Source organism: Taudactylus pleione, unplaced genomic scaffold (genome assembly GCF_031769625.1).
Source record: "Taudactylus pleione unplaced genomic scaffold, aTauple2 ptg000155l, whole genome shotgun sequence".
In the NCBI taxonomy this organism is placed as follows: domain Eukaryota; kingdom Metazoa; phylum Chordata; class Amphibia; order Anura; family Myobatrachidae; genus Taudactylus; species Taudactylus pleione.
In genome coordinates, this window is record NW_028284557.1 from 5,459,116 (window position 1) to 5,476,961 (window position 17,846).

General features: G+C 45.8%; 1 protein-coding gene across 1 annotated transcript in view; it reads left to right on the forward strand.

Moving 5' to 3' along the window:
- Positions 1 to 4,001: 4,001 nt before the first annotated feature.
- Positions 4,002 to 17,846, forward strand: part of PPP1R1B (protein phosphatase 1 regulatory inhibitor subunit 1B) — a 96,458-nt gene continuing 82,613 nt past the window's right edge. Inside the window, exon 1 of the mRNA XM_088474623.1 lies at positions 4,002 to 4,493. Coding sequence (XP_088330749.1) covers positions 4,356 to 4,493 — 138 coding nt within the window. The 5' untranslated portion in view covers positions 4,002 to 4,355. The remainder of the gene's footprint in view (positions 4,494 to 17,846) is intronic.

A 17,846-nucleotide genomic window follows, 5' to 3' on the forward strand; every position in this document is an offset into this window, starting at 1 on the left:
GAAATCGCCAAGATGCTGGCCTAAGATAACCTAATTTGGAAGGCTGACCAGTAACTTCAATCCACAAGTAGTGGAAGTGCCTGGTGCCCGTGAGGTCCTTATGTATCTTCACATGTTTATTTACTAAAGATATTTTGCTGGAAATCCCCTGAAAACAGACTTGGATCTCCTAGGTGTAACAACTAGAGCCTGCAGCCGACATTTCCGATATCTGTCGCTGTCCCTCCATTTCATACAGCAAAATCAACCCCCATATGCTTCTATGGGGGTGCTATGCAAGTCAGATTTACCAAGCACCAGAATGGCATTAGCTCATAGTAGCCGATGGGCTACTTTTTTACAACATTTACTGCGCATGTGCGTGCATGCCAATGCCAGATCCATAAGCAAAGTAATAATGGTAGCTGATTTGGAAGCTGTTGGTAAATATACCCCTAAGGCTTGTTCAGTGCCATTTGCATCTCTGTGATCAATGTTTTCCAATGGAGCCTTAACCAGGCACAAAGTTAAAGAATTCCACCTAAATTTGTAACTCAGGGGCCTATTTATCAAACGATAAATGGCCTGGTAACCATGCGGAAGCCCTATACTTAGGTTACCAGGCCATTCATCATCAGGGATCCCAAATGGACCACCTGATATTCGGCAAACTCAGAAAACTGAGTTTGCTTGCAAGAACTAGCGCCATCTTCAGATGGTGCTTGTTCAGGGATCCCCGCTCCTTCCTATGGGAAGGAGTTCCGGGGATGCTATGAGGAATTTGAGCGGATCCCTCCGCTGCCTTCTCCCTACCTCCCCGGCGGATTTGCACATACGTTACCTCGGGTCACGCATGCGTAGCCGGGCCGATGGGGAAGAGGTAAGTAACCAGCTACTTCTGTTGCTACACTACTAACCCGGGGGGACAACTGCTTTTCAGAGCAGCTGTCACCGTACGGCCCCCGATGATGAATAGGCCCCTCAGTCTTGGGTGAAAGTGAGTAAGTTATATTACACAGCAATTTACCTGGTCTTCTGATGCCTCTCTCTAAGGGACATATTTATTAAACCAATTTTGCAGGAAAAATGTAAGTATCCCCTGGTTGTATTACAGGGGTTCCACAGCAGATATCTGAAATATTTGCTACGTTCCCCTGCTTCCGATCACAGTTGCAGCCCCCATAATGTTGGCTAAATTACTACTAATCCAGCACATCTTTATTCTCTTTCTAAGGATCCAGTGACCTGATTGTGTTTGTTACTAACTGACTAACTGCTTCAAATATAACAAACTGGCTCAGTAACCACTAATATCTGCTTCATTTTTTTTCCACACAGCTGACTATGGGCCTGATTCAGAGAGTTACACTAATGCAATCGCAACTGCATTCTCTAATGGATTGCAGTTGGTAAAATATGCTAATGCCTTCCAAAGCACAGCCGAGCATAGAGACACCCACTGCTGCCTTCTCATTCCCGTCTAAGTCGATGACGTACAACAGCGTAAAAATTGGTAACAGCGATGCAGATCAGGCAGCCATGCAGCACATGCAGCAAGTCTGACCAGCCGCAAACACTGCAGCTCTAATAACACGCAGAGAGCTCTAATGCTGCAAAGGAGATACAATGCCTAAATTTATGCACGCCCATGAAACGGCATATAAACGGTCAGACACGCCTGCATTTGCCTAGCCGCCCCCAGTTACCTCCCCCAAACGCTGAGTACCTGTTACTCACTTTGGGATTGGATCCTCTTGCGGGTGTGATGGCAATAAAAAGCTGACAAGCATGCGCATTGGCAAACAATCACTCGATCTGCTTAAAAGTCGGCATTGCTGATTCAGAGATGGACGTAATTGCAGAACCGCACACAAGCGGCTGTGCAATACCATCCATCTCAATTGCATATACGATAGGAAACACACTTACTTGCTGCTTCTGCGATCACAGCACTGCGACCACCATCACAACCATTGCGATTGATGGTCGCGATGGTTACTCCTTTGGTCAGGCTGCGGTATCTGAAGCTTACCACAGCTTAGCCACGTCCTGGCAGCTGCAACACCAGGAGATCTGTGTCCACTGACGTAAACCCTGACCTTGTCCCTCCCGGCTCCCTGGTTTGGGGGTGTCTATGAGCAAGAACATGTCCTGTGCATGCGCAGCCCCTAAACCTTCAGAGATGTACGCTAATCATCGGGTTTAGCGTACATCTCTGAATCAGGCCCTAACTGACTAAGGGCCTGATTCAGCAAGGAACGCAGTTGCGCTTACGCACGCAGCCAGGCAATTAATTTGCACTGTGAATGCGTATACATCACAGTGCGCGTGTGAGAGCTAGATGCTGCGGTCATAACTGCGTACACAGAGGCTACGCAGACTTATGGCAGAGTGATTGACAGGAAGTGCCATTTGTGGGTGGTGACAGGGGGTGGTCAGGCGAACGCAGGCGTGCCAGTGCGTTTCAACACCGTTGCATGGGTGTGCATAATTTAGCCACTGCGTTACCTGACTCTCATAGCGTGCTCAGAAGTTATCAATTTCTGGGCTTCCTTAAATGTGTGTATGGGTCCGATGTTACCCGATGTTACCGATTGTTTCACTATGTTGCCCTAGTATATGGATGTGAGTAAAGGGAAGTGGGCGTCCTTATGTCAGGCTGCGTACGTAATGTGAATGCAAACATTTAAATAGCACCGCTGATATTAGCAACAGCGGTGCGTGCGTATAAGCAGAATTGCGTTCCATAGTGTATCAGGAACTGAGTCACTCTTATGGATGGTTTTATGCCAAATCACTCCTACTGATGGTGTATTGTTAAGATTGGTAATCCGCAAAACTGTCCACAGGGTTCTACCACTGTTGGAACTGTGGGTTTAATTCTATTTTCTGTGCTTTTATTGTGTTACAATATTACTTTAGCATTAAATTGTTTAATATATTGCTACAAACGAACAGCGCTCCATAGTGTGTGTTTTTTCTATGGGGGCTGCTAGGGATGTAATTAGGATATTGGCGGGCGCTATCCTGCCCACCGATATCCCGACAGCCACATCCCGACATGGGACTAAAGATAGGCATCAAAATCCCAACGTCTATCATTAGCCCCACTACTAAATCCCGACACCCGGCTTTGCAAATTAAGGAGCTGCAGGGATATCGTTAGGGACCCCTGGGGGGACTTAGGGTTAGGCACCCCCCAGGGAGGGTTAGGATAGGGGAAGGGGGGGTTAGTGTTAGGCACCAGTAGGGGGGGTTAAGTTTATGGTGCGGGGAGGGGGAGTTAGGTTTAGGCTCTAACGGGGGGAGGTTAGGTTTAGGCACTAGGGGGGGGCGGAGGTTAGGGTTAGGCACTAAGGGGGGAGGTTAGGGTTAGGCACTCCTAGGGTTAGGGTATTCAGATGTTTCTATAAGGTATACTTTTTTCTGAGTAATACTGAACACTTTAGATTGACCACACATATATACAATGTCTGCCCTTGTCATCCAGGCTAACATAAACTCTTGTATTATGGTAGTGCACACTTGGAGAAATAACTACAGTCACCGTGATCTGCTGCCAAGGTACAATCCATTAGTACACAGAAAGTAGTAACATGCTTAGTACACAAACAGTACAAGTGACGTGTGCAAACTAATCTGAGTAATCGAAATATAGAAATGGGTCACTTGGAATGAAAAATTTGGTTAGAAGAGCGGGAAATAAGTGAACCCGTTACCTTTAGATGTAGTTGGTGCCTCATGCCTCAGTGATGGCAGTTTCTGGTGCTGCCCTGCCTCTACTTTGTGTAGTCAATGTATGTAACAGAGATTGCGAGGGCATGTTGGGCCTTTTAGTGCCACGATAACTGGGGAACCACAGTTTTTTTTTAGCCTGCATTGTGTAATTATCCAGCTGGAGCTTAATGTTTGCATAAGTCACAGGTCTTTAATACCAGTCATGCTAGAGAGAGAGAGAAAAGTCAGGGAAATAGGACGGGACAGAAAGGCTAAACAGGGAAATAGATAGAAACCAAGGGGAAATGCAGACAAAGGTGCTGTGTACAGAGAAGGTATGCCAGAGGAGAGGTGGGATCCAACCTGGGAACTCCAGTAACTTAACAGAGGATAGATCAGGAGGCACTCATTCTGTACAGGCTGGTTATATGTGAGGGTGAGAGAAGACAAACTTGTGTAGGGCAGAGGGAGGTACCAAGGTCATAAAGTGAGAGGAAAGGGGGGGTCAAAAAGAGTGAGAGAGGAGAGTGAAGGAATAACATACAGAGCATCAGAGAGGGGGATAGCAAGGAGGAGAGAGCAGAACCACAGGAGGTAAACAGCTCATGGTGAATAACAGAAGGACACAGAGAGCAGACTTCTGAGAATTTAAAGACAGGATGAGCTCTGGGAATCCACAAGGAGTGCACTCTAGCCTCTCTCAGACAAACCCACAAATGGAGCCCAAGGGAAGAAAGAAGATCCAGTTTTCAGTGTCTGTGCCTCCCAGCCAACTAGACCCCAGAGCAGTGGAGATGGTGAGTACCTAGGGCTGCGCCGGAAAGTTCATCAGTATGACTGTTTTACAACCCTTCAGCTGTCAGGGATGCTTATCATTCTACACTTCCTGATCTGCAATTCTTACCACAGCCATATCGCTTGTACAGTGCACTCTACAGCTTAGAAGTATCTTCTTCAAATGTGCATACCTGCCAACTATTCTAATTACCAGATATGCCTCTGGAAATATCCATATTCTGAAATGTTGACCAAAAGCGGCATATAATTTATGTATTTTTTAATATATATATATATATATATATATATATATATATATATTGCAATTCTTATGTTCTATGCTTATTATCATGAGTGTTACGGAGCACCTAGCTACGCTTAGCGCTTAGACAGATGATCCGGCTTAGCTGCAAAGTGGTCACGGAAGTTATGTTAATATGTACTGTATTGTAAGCCTCTAAGGTCTCTTCTTGACGCACTTCATAAATCTTATTTTCATGTGCACATTGTATTTATGAACCTCAGAAGTTTACTTTTCTGAATAAGCTACGGCAGCTATGCATTCTTAAAGAATATAAATATATAGTTTTATCACACTAGCTGAACCATGAATCCTGTACCAGCAACCTGTGCAGTGTGTGAGATTTCACCTCTGACAGCTCTGCAATTGACAAGCAGGCGGAGGTGAAACTGCACAGTTTACAATAGAGGAGATATGACTGTGCAGAGTCACGGCTCCGTCCACACAGGGCCTATGGGCCTGATTCAGAGTTGTACGCATACAACGACGCAGAGGCTGTGCGCTAATATGCTAATGCCGCCAGAGGCGTAAATAGACGCATCCTGCTGGCTTCTCTAATCTGCTGCTGCGTCCGAGGAGGTAGCATCGGATCATCTGCGTGAGTATTGGTCATCTGAGTAACCCCCAGGTCATACTTGCCTACCCTCCCGATTTGGACGGGAGCCTCCCGAAAATCGGGTGCTGCTCCCGACCTCCCGGGAAGGCAGGCAATCCTCCCGGCCCCCGGCGATGTGCCCGCACCGCCCCCGCACTTTTAAGTACAAACCCCGGCAGCAGGGGGTACGGTGACGCGATTCGTGCTGAATTGCGTCATCGTGGCTCCGCCCCCGGCTGCACAATGCCATTAATCATGGCATTGTGAAGAGGGGGCAGAGCCACGATGACGCAATCGTGCTATCACGCCCCCATGCTCCGCCCCCAATGCCACGTCATGTGCCGGGACCCGCCCCCAGCCCTGTAAGCCCGACAGCTCCCTCCCGGAAGGAGGGAGCGAAATGTCGGCAAGCATGCCCCAGGTCACTCAGGATGGCTGGGAAATATATTCTGCTGAAGCCAGTGAAGCTTCGTCCAACTGGCTTAGGCACAGGGGCAGAAGTATGGGAGACAATGGAGGCGCCTGCCACCGGGCACCAGCACTGAAGGGGCACCTCCTCCATCACCCACAATATATTCACCCCACTTAGGGCTGTAAATATGGGGGATAGGGGGGCACTAAATGATAACTTGCCTCCGGGCACCTTGGATGAACTTACGCCACTGCTTAGGCATACCCAGAAAGTGGGGCCAACACACACCCGTTTTCTGGGATGCTGCCTTCACCACCCTGTTAATCATGCTGCAGTGTTTTGGGCACTTGCAATCAACATCGTATCCCTGGATCTACACATGCAGTGCAGTTTCTACACATGCACAGATCTAAAAACATCGGAGATGTCCGAAAACTATTGAGCTTGCATACATCTCTGAATCATGCCCTATGTTAGAAAGTGACACGGCATGTTTGAACGGTTTCCAATTGTGAAGTCAGGGAGAAAAAGCCATTACAGCACTGGCTGAGACGAGCTCTCCTGAATTAAATGGGTCCTTATCCTGAAAGGAAGGTGTTGTTAGTAAAAATTTGTTTTTTTACCTTGGATTAGTATTTAACCTCTTAAATCATGTTTCCATACTTCAGCATGTTATTTACACATGGGCAGTGCTCTCTGCTTTTTTAAGTTTGCTTATCAAATACAGTACATTATGTACTTCCTATATATAGTCTGGGTCACCTATGCAGCGTATTCAGCACCTCATGTCTCGTTGATATAAGTAGTACAGGTATTAGCATTCATCAGGTGACATCGTGCAGAGATTCTGTTCTTTTCACAAGCTGTACATTTTAAATCCCTTCCTTGCCAATGAACAGAACACCAGTGCAGGTTACGAAATACATGACGTATTTTATAGACTGCACTTGTGTTCTTTTTATTCTAGGAGTCTATGTACAAACTGGAGAAGACCAGATTTATGCTCTCCAGACTTGGGCAATAAGTGATCTTGCATCATATAATTTGGGAAAAGTCCGGCTGGGCCATGACAAACACTGAAGATTAATCAGTGGCACACGCAGAATAACAGTGTTTTGAAGTGTGCTGTCTTCTATTAAATCCTGAATGCAGGACATGTTAAGTTAAGGTTGCCAAATTATCCTTTTAATAATAGACACACATTCTGTGGCTGGCTGACGTCAAGTCTGTAATATCAATTGGTTTTAATCGGCCACAGAACCTGTGTAATGATAGGGATACTCTGGCATATTCTGCTCACTCTGGGGTCAATTGAGAGCAGGGGCATGCAGTCAGGGTAGGCAGGAGAGATAGAGCTTCCCCTGTCATACTCCCTGTCAGACTGCAGAGATTTGACTATAAAAATTATTACAATAATACAAAGAAGATATTTATAACTTAGAAATATCTTCTTTGTATTATCCTGATTGTTTTTATAGGCAAAACTCACCAAAATTGCAGCACTCCCTGGAAATACAGGGAGAGATGAGAGATGAGGCAGCCTCACCTCTGATAGCTCAGACACTGCCTGGAGCTGGTGGCTGGGCCATGAAGCAGCCAATAAAACACAAAGAAAAAGAGCTAATGGAGGCATGCCTCACTCTGTTTGGGCCTTTCTTGAGTCCTGATCAGGGGCATATCTATAATGGGTGCAGGGTGTGTGGCCCCTGGGTCCAGGTGGGCCCCCCACCGCACACCCTGCACCCATAGTATTACTTACCTCTCCAGAGTCCCACGTCGGCGTGGGGGTCCGGCGATGTAATAAAACGACTGGAAAATGGCCGCCGCAGCCATTTTCCCATTGTTTGCGCATGTGCAGTACAGGGAAAATGGCCACCGCTGCCATTTTTCCGGTGACCTGCACATACTCTATAGACCTTGGGCGCACTCTAGTGCCCAGAGTCTATAACTCTGGCGCTGGCCACGCACAGCTCAGTGCAGTGCCGGCCGCCGGACAGAGAGGAGGGGGTCCGTTTCGGAGACTGCACATGGGCCCCCTCCTCTCTAGAAACGCCCCTGCTCCTGATTGACACCTCTGACGATCGGATGACCAGTCCACGAAGTACTCAGGCATCGGAGCTCAGCAGCAGCACTAAGGAGGGAAGGAAATTGGCATACGCAGGCAGAGGACACACAAAGGAGAACAAGGTGAGGAGGGTCCGCTGCTAGGGGGAGATCTGTGTGTGTGTGTGTGGGAAATCTTTTGTGCTAGAGGGGATCTACTGTGCTATTGGGAGATATGTGTGAGGGGGATCTGTGCTACGGGGAATCTGTGTGTGTGTGTGGTGGGGGATCTGTGAAAGTGGGGCAGGTTCATATACAGTATGTGTGTGTAAATCTGGTTCTGATACTAGCCAGTGCCTCCCCATCCATTGTCCTTACCGCATGTCCCTGATTCAGAGTTGCACGAAAAACTGTTTTGCAGATGCATATGGTCGGTCAAATGTATCTATAGGCAACCACAGGAAATTTATAGTCATACGCATCCCAGTCGCATCTGCACTTACGACTGAATGGGTGAAACTTGGCAGCAACAATCGTTCATAAGTAGGTTAAGTGTTCTGAGTGCATATCATTGGCTTGTAGGCGGAATTGCGGCCTATGTTGAGTTGAGTGCATGTCATACTTACCTACTCTCCCAGAATGTGCAGGAGACTCATGATTTTTCGGGTAGTCCCCACACCCAACTAAAGAGTGGGTGGATCTCCCACATCCCATCCACCTCCTAGTGAAGTGGGCAGAGTGGGGAGATAATGCCAGGGAATTGCGGGCCCGTATGAAAGAGGCAGGGCTTGAATTACCTTCCGGACGGATCCTAGATTTGCAGCATTTTACCACCCCCGAAGAGGCTAGTTGCATCTCCTTTCTGGGCTTCCACCGAAGAGGAGCAACAAAAAGTAGGCAAGTGTGGTTTACATAGAGATCTGTCTTATTTCAGACAGATCTCTTGCACCAGGTATAGGACTGGTGCAAATACACGCAAACAGTGATGATTGCTACTATCACAGGAAAATGGGTAGGGCTAGTATCGCTGCATAGATGCATGCAACTCTGCATAAGGGCGAAGATCCAAATTTATTTCTGTGCGAACAGTGCAGCCACACTTGTGGCTGACTTGCGCACAATTCTGAAGCCGCCTTTTTGAACTTTTACTCAGTGTGTATTCATCATTACTAAAATATTCTCTGGAGCTAATTAGGTTTAGAACTCGCATGGAGTTCTACCTAATTACCGGAGGAATTCATCATTCCTCCTCTCCATAACTATCTATTCCGAAAAGATGTCATTTTTGCGATGACAGCTTTTCAGAAAATAGATACTTTTCCCTGCCTGTTGTAACTTACCGCAGCTGTAATCATTGCTGCGCATGTGCCGTTACGTTCAGAAAAGCGGCGCATGCGCAGCATTGATTACAGCTGCGGTAATTCTGTGTGACCCCGCCTTGGTTGTGGCACTGATTTTATGAGCTTTTGCTGTTTAAGATTAAAATAAGAATGTACATAGAATTATGTGCTGAATCTTTATTACATTGCTCAGAGAGCACATAGAAATGTGAACCTCCCCTGAAGTATAACATGGAAGTGCAACAGTATTTTTTTTAAAAATACAGGCAAGCTGGTGGACTTGAGAGGTATGAAGTATTTTTCTGACCTTCAAATTGCTTTTAATTTATTGAATCAAACTGAGTTTACCCCCAACTTCTGCATTTTATATTCAGCACTAGCAACCACCACATTTGAGAATCTCTGCCTTACTGAAGTTCCACCTAAACATTTAATTTGACAAATGTACCAGAACTGCTAGGAAATTATCTCCTGCTCTGGCCTGGAAATGATTTATCCATGCAAGCTGCACTTCTATGTTGGTTCTGGAGACATGGGTCAAAAGACATACAAAATAGTATAGGTGCCTGAACATGCTTGATAAGATTATCTTTAACCTCCCAGACTTCTGTTGGTGGTGCAATCACCACTGATACATGCCTACACATCTGATGACCCAATTTGTGAATGACAGCTTTTTGGTGTATGACACTGGCATATCTATAATAGCTCCTGAATCAAGAGGGCCCACACCGCGCACCTTGTATGCATTGAATATACCGATTTTGCTGCCAACACTGTAGAGATCATTTGGAAAACTGTGGCGGCAGCATTTTTCCAGATATATGTGCATGCACAGTGTCTTCACTGCAGATGCGTTGGCACAAGGGGGGCCTGCATGGAGATTGCACATGGACCCCTTTCTCTAATAAAATGCCCTTGGTAGCATAGTTAAGGAGACTTCAAGACTAACAAACTCCTTCACCCCTGAGTTTTGAACTTAATGCCGATCTTTAATAAAATTAAAATAATAACAAGTGAAGCAACGCAGCTAGAGCTATCATAGCCAATAAATACATGGAGATCTCCATCCCCCAGTCGTCATCTCTTAGTTCTTAGTGAGAATTGAGTACTACAGTACTTGGTTATGGGATACCTAACTACCTTGGCCTCAGAGAGGAACTCATGGCAACATGGTATGATTGGTTATTATATAGAGTCTGAAATCTACTAGATCCTCCTACTATTGGCCTCTAGTGAGGGTTCTTCCTGAGTGTCTGCAACCTATTAGGAATTCAAAGGGAATTCACTGGTCTCCCAAGCTACCCTACACTCCTCTCCTTGCATCTACAGTACTTCACACAATAATCTTTTTTTTAGATGGAACCATAGTGAAATAAATTTTCCCTTTAATTTCTGCTCATCTCCGGGCAGATCCTAAACCTTCCGGATCACCTTGTCCCTGTTTTTTCCCTTTACTTTTCCAATCTGTTTTTACTATTGTTAAGTTTGCAGATCATTTTGGGTGTTTTCAGTTTACCTGCCTCACTTAATGTAAGAATTTCACCAAACCTTATTTGTAATAATTGTGACTTACTATGATGTGGTTTGTCAATGGATCTGACCGATATTGTCACAACCAGGCACTAGGGACACCTCTGTTGAGGCCAAAAACCAGGGGGTTAGGGTGGTAGAGCAGCAACTGACGGGGGTGACAGTGAAAATGTCTTCCTATTGCGGCCAAACCCAGATTTGGCTAGACCTGCCCAGAGGCGCAGTCTAACCTAATTGGTAGTCTTCACCAGTGACCCCTCCTATTGGGATTTGGGTTTCGCCGCACCAAGTGGGCAGGTCACGGCCCTCTGGACAGTTACCAGGGAGTGGCAGAAGACAGGGATGTAATACTAGAAAATAACACTGAGAATTATTGGAAAATGTAATAACACTGGGAGTTTCTAAAAGCTGTTGTAACGCTGGAGATTACTAGCAATGAAACAAAACTGGGATTTAGTATAAATGGGATGGCACTGGGAAACACTGGAAATGGACTGGTACTGGAAATGTTGGAAATTAACCAGATGTAGGCTTGCTCTGGGAGACACAGGAGATCCTGAGACTGACTTGCTATAATGAAACACAGAGATGTGGACACATGAGTGTACTGAGAATTGCTAGAGATCCAGACGCTGACTTGCACTGAGAAACTCAGGGAAATGTGGACACAGGCATGTACTGAGAATTGCTAGAGACCCAGACGTTGATTTGCTCTGAGAAACACAGGGAAAGAGCTGGACATGTAACACAAGAAAATCAGCATGAGAAGGGAAACTCAGAATACTGGTAAAAACAGCTGAAACATGTAACACAGGGAGAGACCTGGACAGGACACCTGAATTCAGCATGAGAGCAAATAAATTTAACACAGGGATTCAGCAACAATAAAAGCTGAACTGAACACTTTAGAGAGAATCACTGTAATTCACTGGAAGTTGAAAACAGTCACTGGAACACTGAAGACTTGAAGTAAATGATTAAATTAAGTTGATCAGGCAACTTCCTTTTCCTGGAGTCAAGCCTAAATACCCCAAGACAGTTGGTCATTGGACCAGAGGATCAGCTGGATCAGAGGATCAGTCAGGTGATATGGACCAACATTGCTGGCCCATGCCTGCTACCACGGGAACCAGGACGCATGCACGAAAGGCCTAGCAGACCCCGGGGTGAATACTCAGTCACCTCTCACCTCCACTGCCAGCGACTGAACACCTAAGCCCAAGGACGCCAACGCAAAGGTGAGTAGCGGCCGATAACAGGCCGCATTTTGACAGATATTTTTAAAATGGCAATAGGAATGAATGCTAAAGATGTTTGCTTTAGTATTAATTTCTATTGCGTTTAGAAAACTGATGATCAGCGGCTTTTACAAACTGTGTGCCATGTCCTGACCCCGCTCACTGAGCATGATTTCACACAAAAGGCGCAGGGATGGCAGCACCGGTAAGTGCTGTGCAGACTGGGCTTCCTGAGGACACCTGGCCAGCTGCACAGATTGCAGTGTGCTTTGGAGCATCCACAGAATGCTCCGGTCAGCACTACAATCCACAAGAGATGCTGGCTGCAGGGTGCCATTCCAGGCACCCTGCTAGCCAGAGGCAAGGGCCGTGGGTTGGCAATGGTGCCGTTCACAGAGCCCTTTCGCTTTGTGTGGTAGCATCGGGCGATGTAGTTATTATACTGACAAGCGCCATACCAGCTGAAGACATCCCGGCGTTGGAATACCGACAGCAGGTGACATCCTGATGCCGGAATCCCGAAAGCCAGGATGCCGAACTTAAGTATAGCAGGGATGGTTAGGACTTAGCCGCAGGGGGGGGGGGTTAGGTTAGGCTAGGGGAGGGGGAGGTTAGGGTAAGGTACCCCCAGGGGTGGGTTAGGCACCACTGGGAGGGGTTAGGTTTCGGCAGTAACGGGGGAGGGTTAGGTTTAGGCACTAACGGGAAGGGTCAGGATGATGTGTGGGGAGGGTTAGTGTTAGGGTTAGGAGGACAAGGGGGTAGGGATCCTAAGCATGAGGAATATTGACAGCAGGCATCCCGACTGCTGGGATTTCATACCGATTTCGGCACCAGTTACACATCCCTAGTTACAGCCGTTTGTACATTTTGAGCAGCATGTTGCCTCCACATGTTTTATACTTTCAGAAATAATTTAATTTTTTGCCTGTCCAAAAAAAGTGTGCCTTATCAGTTCCCCACCACCATGAGCTAGCTATCACATGCATGCAAGAGTTGCAATAATTTAAGTGGCAAACCCATGCTGTTATTTTATTTGTCACCCTCCAAATCGATGACTATTACATCCAGCTATTTGATGGACAAATAAATAAACAAAATGTTGAAAAATAGATAAATGTTACACCCTCCTCCCTTGTGACTTATTATAGAAGGAGCACACGGTGAGTGGGAGGAGGTTCATCTTCTTAATGTTATGCGCCCTTGTAGTATGAATAATAAACTAGTGCTCCTTTTAATAAGAAAATATAATTAATACATACTGGGGCAGATGTGTGAAGCTCTCAACCAATCAGCTCCCAACTGTCATTTTTCCAACACAGCCTGTAACATGACAGTTAGGAGCTGAATAGCTGGTCATTTATCACTCTGCACTTTATCACTTTTCAGAGCTTCATACATCTGCCCCACTGTTTATTACACTCCCTTATAATAAACAAAATATACCAGCTTACTATTAAATAAAAATAAAACAATTAAAAACGGCATCATAAGGAAAAAATAATTCCCTAATTTACTTCTTATCTGTTCTTCTGGTTCCTGGCTGGATCTGATTTAGTCCAATGGGACAATGGGAATTGGAAAAAAAAAACACATCACGAATGCAAGCTGTTCCAGAGAGAGAGCCCTGAATGCGCAACCAATTAAAATCAGACTTTCCAATTTTTTAATATCCGGCCTGCCAATCAGGTGCTTTGTTTCATCTTCAAGATAAGACATAGCTACTTTGTGTCCACTCACACCCTGTTCCTGAATGCACTGGAAAAACCCATAATAAAAGTTGCGTCAAATAAGGTAATTTCACCCTTAAACCTTCATACTGAAGGTGCCTCCTGCATTAACTCTTTTTTTGAATACCATAAGCTCTTGGGGGTCTGGCGTTTTTAGTTCTCACCTAGCCCAAATACTCATTATGGTATGCACTACGAGGTTGTGACCAGCACTTGGATGAGTTAAACTTCCCCCACCACACTGGCGGACATGATTTATTCCAGTGGACAGTCCACCCTTATTGCTGTGTGTCTTGCTTTGTTTGTGGATTATATTAAAGTCATAAATTCAAAATGAAAGGCTCCACCACAACCGTCTTTCATTTCCCGCTGAGGTGTGTTGTAGCTACTTTAAAGGGTTGTAATCAGTTACAAAGGTGAAGTGCCAGCTGTACAAATAGGTATGATGTTTTTTCTCAGCTCAAATTATTGCCAACCCCTCCTTCTCAAATGTGGGTGCTTCCTACTCAAATAGGCCACAAGGTGCTCCTGCCCATCTGGCCCCTCCTGCCTCATCATGTGACTTGTGCCAGATCTTATTTCAGTTACTTGTGCCAACTCACAAGTTTTTGAGTAACGGAAAGACTTTCTGGTACAAGAAAAAATACAAACCAGTAAGGGACAGATGGACAGGAGCACCATGTGCTCAACTACCTTGGAAAGTTTCTTCTTAGTCAAAACTGTCAGAGACCTTTGCTGGTACTGGACCCTACATTCACCACACAAATCTGATAGGCATCAGATTTGGTCACATCATTCAATCTGTGGTAGTCTACACAAAAACATGCTGACCAGTTCTCTTTGGAAACCAATATAATAGAGGATGCCCAGGGACTGTTCAATCACTTATTTATGCATCTCATACACCTCTCTGTATATATTTGTTTGCACCTCTGGTGATACCCTATACATGGGTTGCCTAATTGGCCTATGGTCATCAGTGTCTATGTAGTGTGCTAGTAAGGAAATCAGGCCAAGCTACCTACTGAACTTGGCCTAAAAAACTATAACATTCTACCACTACTCCCTTTTGAGACTGCCTAGTTCCTCCATTCCAGCTCACTTTCTCCTTAATCACCTTAACTGTTGGGATCCACAATGAGGTTATGTAGTAGATAACTTACTGTTCCCTCCATCAGTAAGCAGCAAAGCAGATACTCTTGCCATGTGCAAAATGTGTACTGAGTAGTTGTGCAGAACTTACAGCTGTGGTCTTTTCCTCTGGGCTGGTTGATGTGGTGGTTGTCTGTGATGGCATATCTCTAGCAGCTGTGGATTTTCCTCTGGGCTGGGTGATTCTGGTGAGCATCCTGAAGATTTGCAGTCTGGCAGCTTGACTCTGGGTGTGCCATTAGCAAAGGTGGTCACGATATCATCACCAAGATGTACTCCCAGAACCACATCAGATGGGATGCCATACATGAAGGCAGTGCCTCACAGCTCCTGCTATCTCCCAGCCTATATATAACTTTGCCATGGACACCACACACTCCAGTCCATCTGCCACTGTAACTCTATTAGTGCAACCCTGCAATATGAAGCAGAATCAACAAGGTGGGAGTTCACTCCAGTGATTAAGGCACCAGAGTCTTCCTGTCCTCCTCTCTGCAGGGGTTCCACTTGGGCTGGCTGCTGGCACCTCCACATATTTTAGGTGGTCTTTTGGCCAGACAGGTGACTTTCTACAGAGTCTTCCACCACACTCCATTGTACTGAACGGAGCATAATCAGTCTGTTTGAGCTTACCTCCACGTGTTAAACAAGCAAGCCAAGGTGCTGCACTCAGATTTTTGGTACAAGTCTGTTTTTTTTGGGCTGAGGGACAGTTCATCCTATAGTGTTCTATTTTCCTGCAGCCAAAACACTTTCTCTCCAGTTGGGGCCCTTATGGTCTCTGATAACTGCCAGTATAGGACATTGTGGTTAGTGGCTAGAAGCAGCTGATTTTTGGATACTTGCTTAGGGGTGGGGTGAGTGGAAGAGGGGTGTTTTCCTGTTTATACAGTCCTTTGGGAGCGGGTATTTGTTAGGTGCTTCTGTGCATGTGGCCAAACCACAATATACTTATCTGCTGACCAGGCATCTGCCTTCAGGGTGGCTGTTTCCCAGTCTTACATGCATTCCTTCATCTTTTCTGCACACCAATGGTAAAACGGCATACCACATCTATTAATGCGTCTCAAGTTGTGGCATTGGATTCCTCTGCCCACTGCACCATGTACTACCTCAGCAGGTTGGTGAATAACTCATGAGTAGTGTGAGGGCTGTTGGATAAGACACACAACTTTTGCTGGTAGGTCTCAGGGTTAATGACATACCAGTTAAGGAGAGCCTTTGTGACTCTCCACTGTCCTCGTGGGCCATTCCACGATAAGCATCCTGTGTCTCTCCAAGTTTGGAAACTATTAGAACCAATCCTTCCTGGGTCTCTCATGAAGTTTACAGATAATTTAAAATACTTGTAAATGTCCATCAGTATCTCCAACACATTCCTTAAGCTTGGCAATGTGTATGGATCCTAATCTGCATGCAGCAGCTGGTAATAATTCTTTGGCTACTACAGCCTGTGGCACCTGCTTATAGAGCCACAGATCAATACTGCACTTCTGTTTCTCATTAGACACCTTGGGGTACATTTACTAAGATTCAAGTTTGGTCGAGTTTTGTTTTTTTTTATCTCGATTTGCATCGCCGAATCTCGGGTGATTTTCCCGTTTTTCATCTACCAAATTTAGCGTTACACGTGGGTCCCAGCCAACGTGCGGCCGCTACATGTAGAGTGGCCACTGATTGGCTATCTGCCTGTGGGAAATAACAGATGATCACGGTCATCTGTCATTTCGCGAGCTGCAAGTATATGTGACAACATATACTTACACATATGCGTCATGGATCGCGTAAGTCGTTTTCTTTTTTTGCCAAGAACGTGGAGGCTACGGAGAGCGGCGCCAAAATGGAAGTGAGTATGGGATCTTTTTTCCAGGTACATCCGTGGAATCTACATTGGAGAAGAGGACCGACCTGCTGGCACAGGTACGTATGTGTGAGTGGGTTAGTTGTATGTAATAGTTTTACTAGACACAGTGTGTGTGTACTGTGATTTGTTAACTATTTATTTTACAGTGGGAGTACGGGTGCTGACCGTCTGCTGGCACTTGTAGTTCCACAAGTGCCAAATGGCAGGCATGCTGGCACCTGTAGTTCCACTGTAAAATACAATAGTTTTCTACTATTTAACACTTTATTATCCTCGTACCCACCACTCCAGTGGTGTGGTGGAAGAGCCCCGGGCTTCAGACCAAGTCTTGGGTTTCGGGAGAGGGGGGACCCCTTTTTTGGGGGGTCCCCACCTCCCCTCAGATCCCCGGCTTGGCCTGACCGGCTTGGGGTGAGAATGCTTTGGCCATGAAGACCTGGTAATACGGTCTCCTGGCTGTGGCATTACACCCCAGTTGGTTTGGGTCCGGTGCTGGTTTTAAATATAGGGGGACCCCTACGCAATTTTTTTCTCCTATATTTAAAACCAGCACTGGCCCTGCAGCCAGGTGTTGGTTCCTAAATTATGGTGGAACCCTACTCGTTTTCTTCCACGTAATTTTTGGAACCAGGACTGGCTGACCAGTCTAGGGCTGGTCATGGCTTTTGGGGGGACCCTACAACATTTTTTTTTTAAATAAAATCACTACACATGCAGAAACATACACAAATCACACTGATCTGTGTATGTTTCTGGCAAACAGCATCTTTTTCATGAAAAGTACTTGCGAGTTTGCCTGATGGTGAGAAGAGTCGAGTTTGCGATCTCATCCAAGTTTTACGAGTGAGATTAAAGAACTCTCTCCCAAACTCACCACAGTTTGCCAAAACTCACCCGAGATTGCAATCTCGACCAAAGTCGAATCAGTAAATTTACCCCCTTGTCCCCTAAGGCTGCCAGCATCATTGCTAATAAGGCAGACCCTCTAGCATTGGATAAATGAGATGCTAGACCTTCCTCTTCACATGGTGTGAAATAGCATTTGCTCTGAAATAGCTCTGAGCCCAGAGGTGTCCTCTTCAGCTACTTTTGGATTTGATTCGTAGGCAATCTTGGACACTGTTGCCATCAGCATGTTCCTCGTCTGAATGGTGTGCCTCACCTC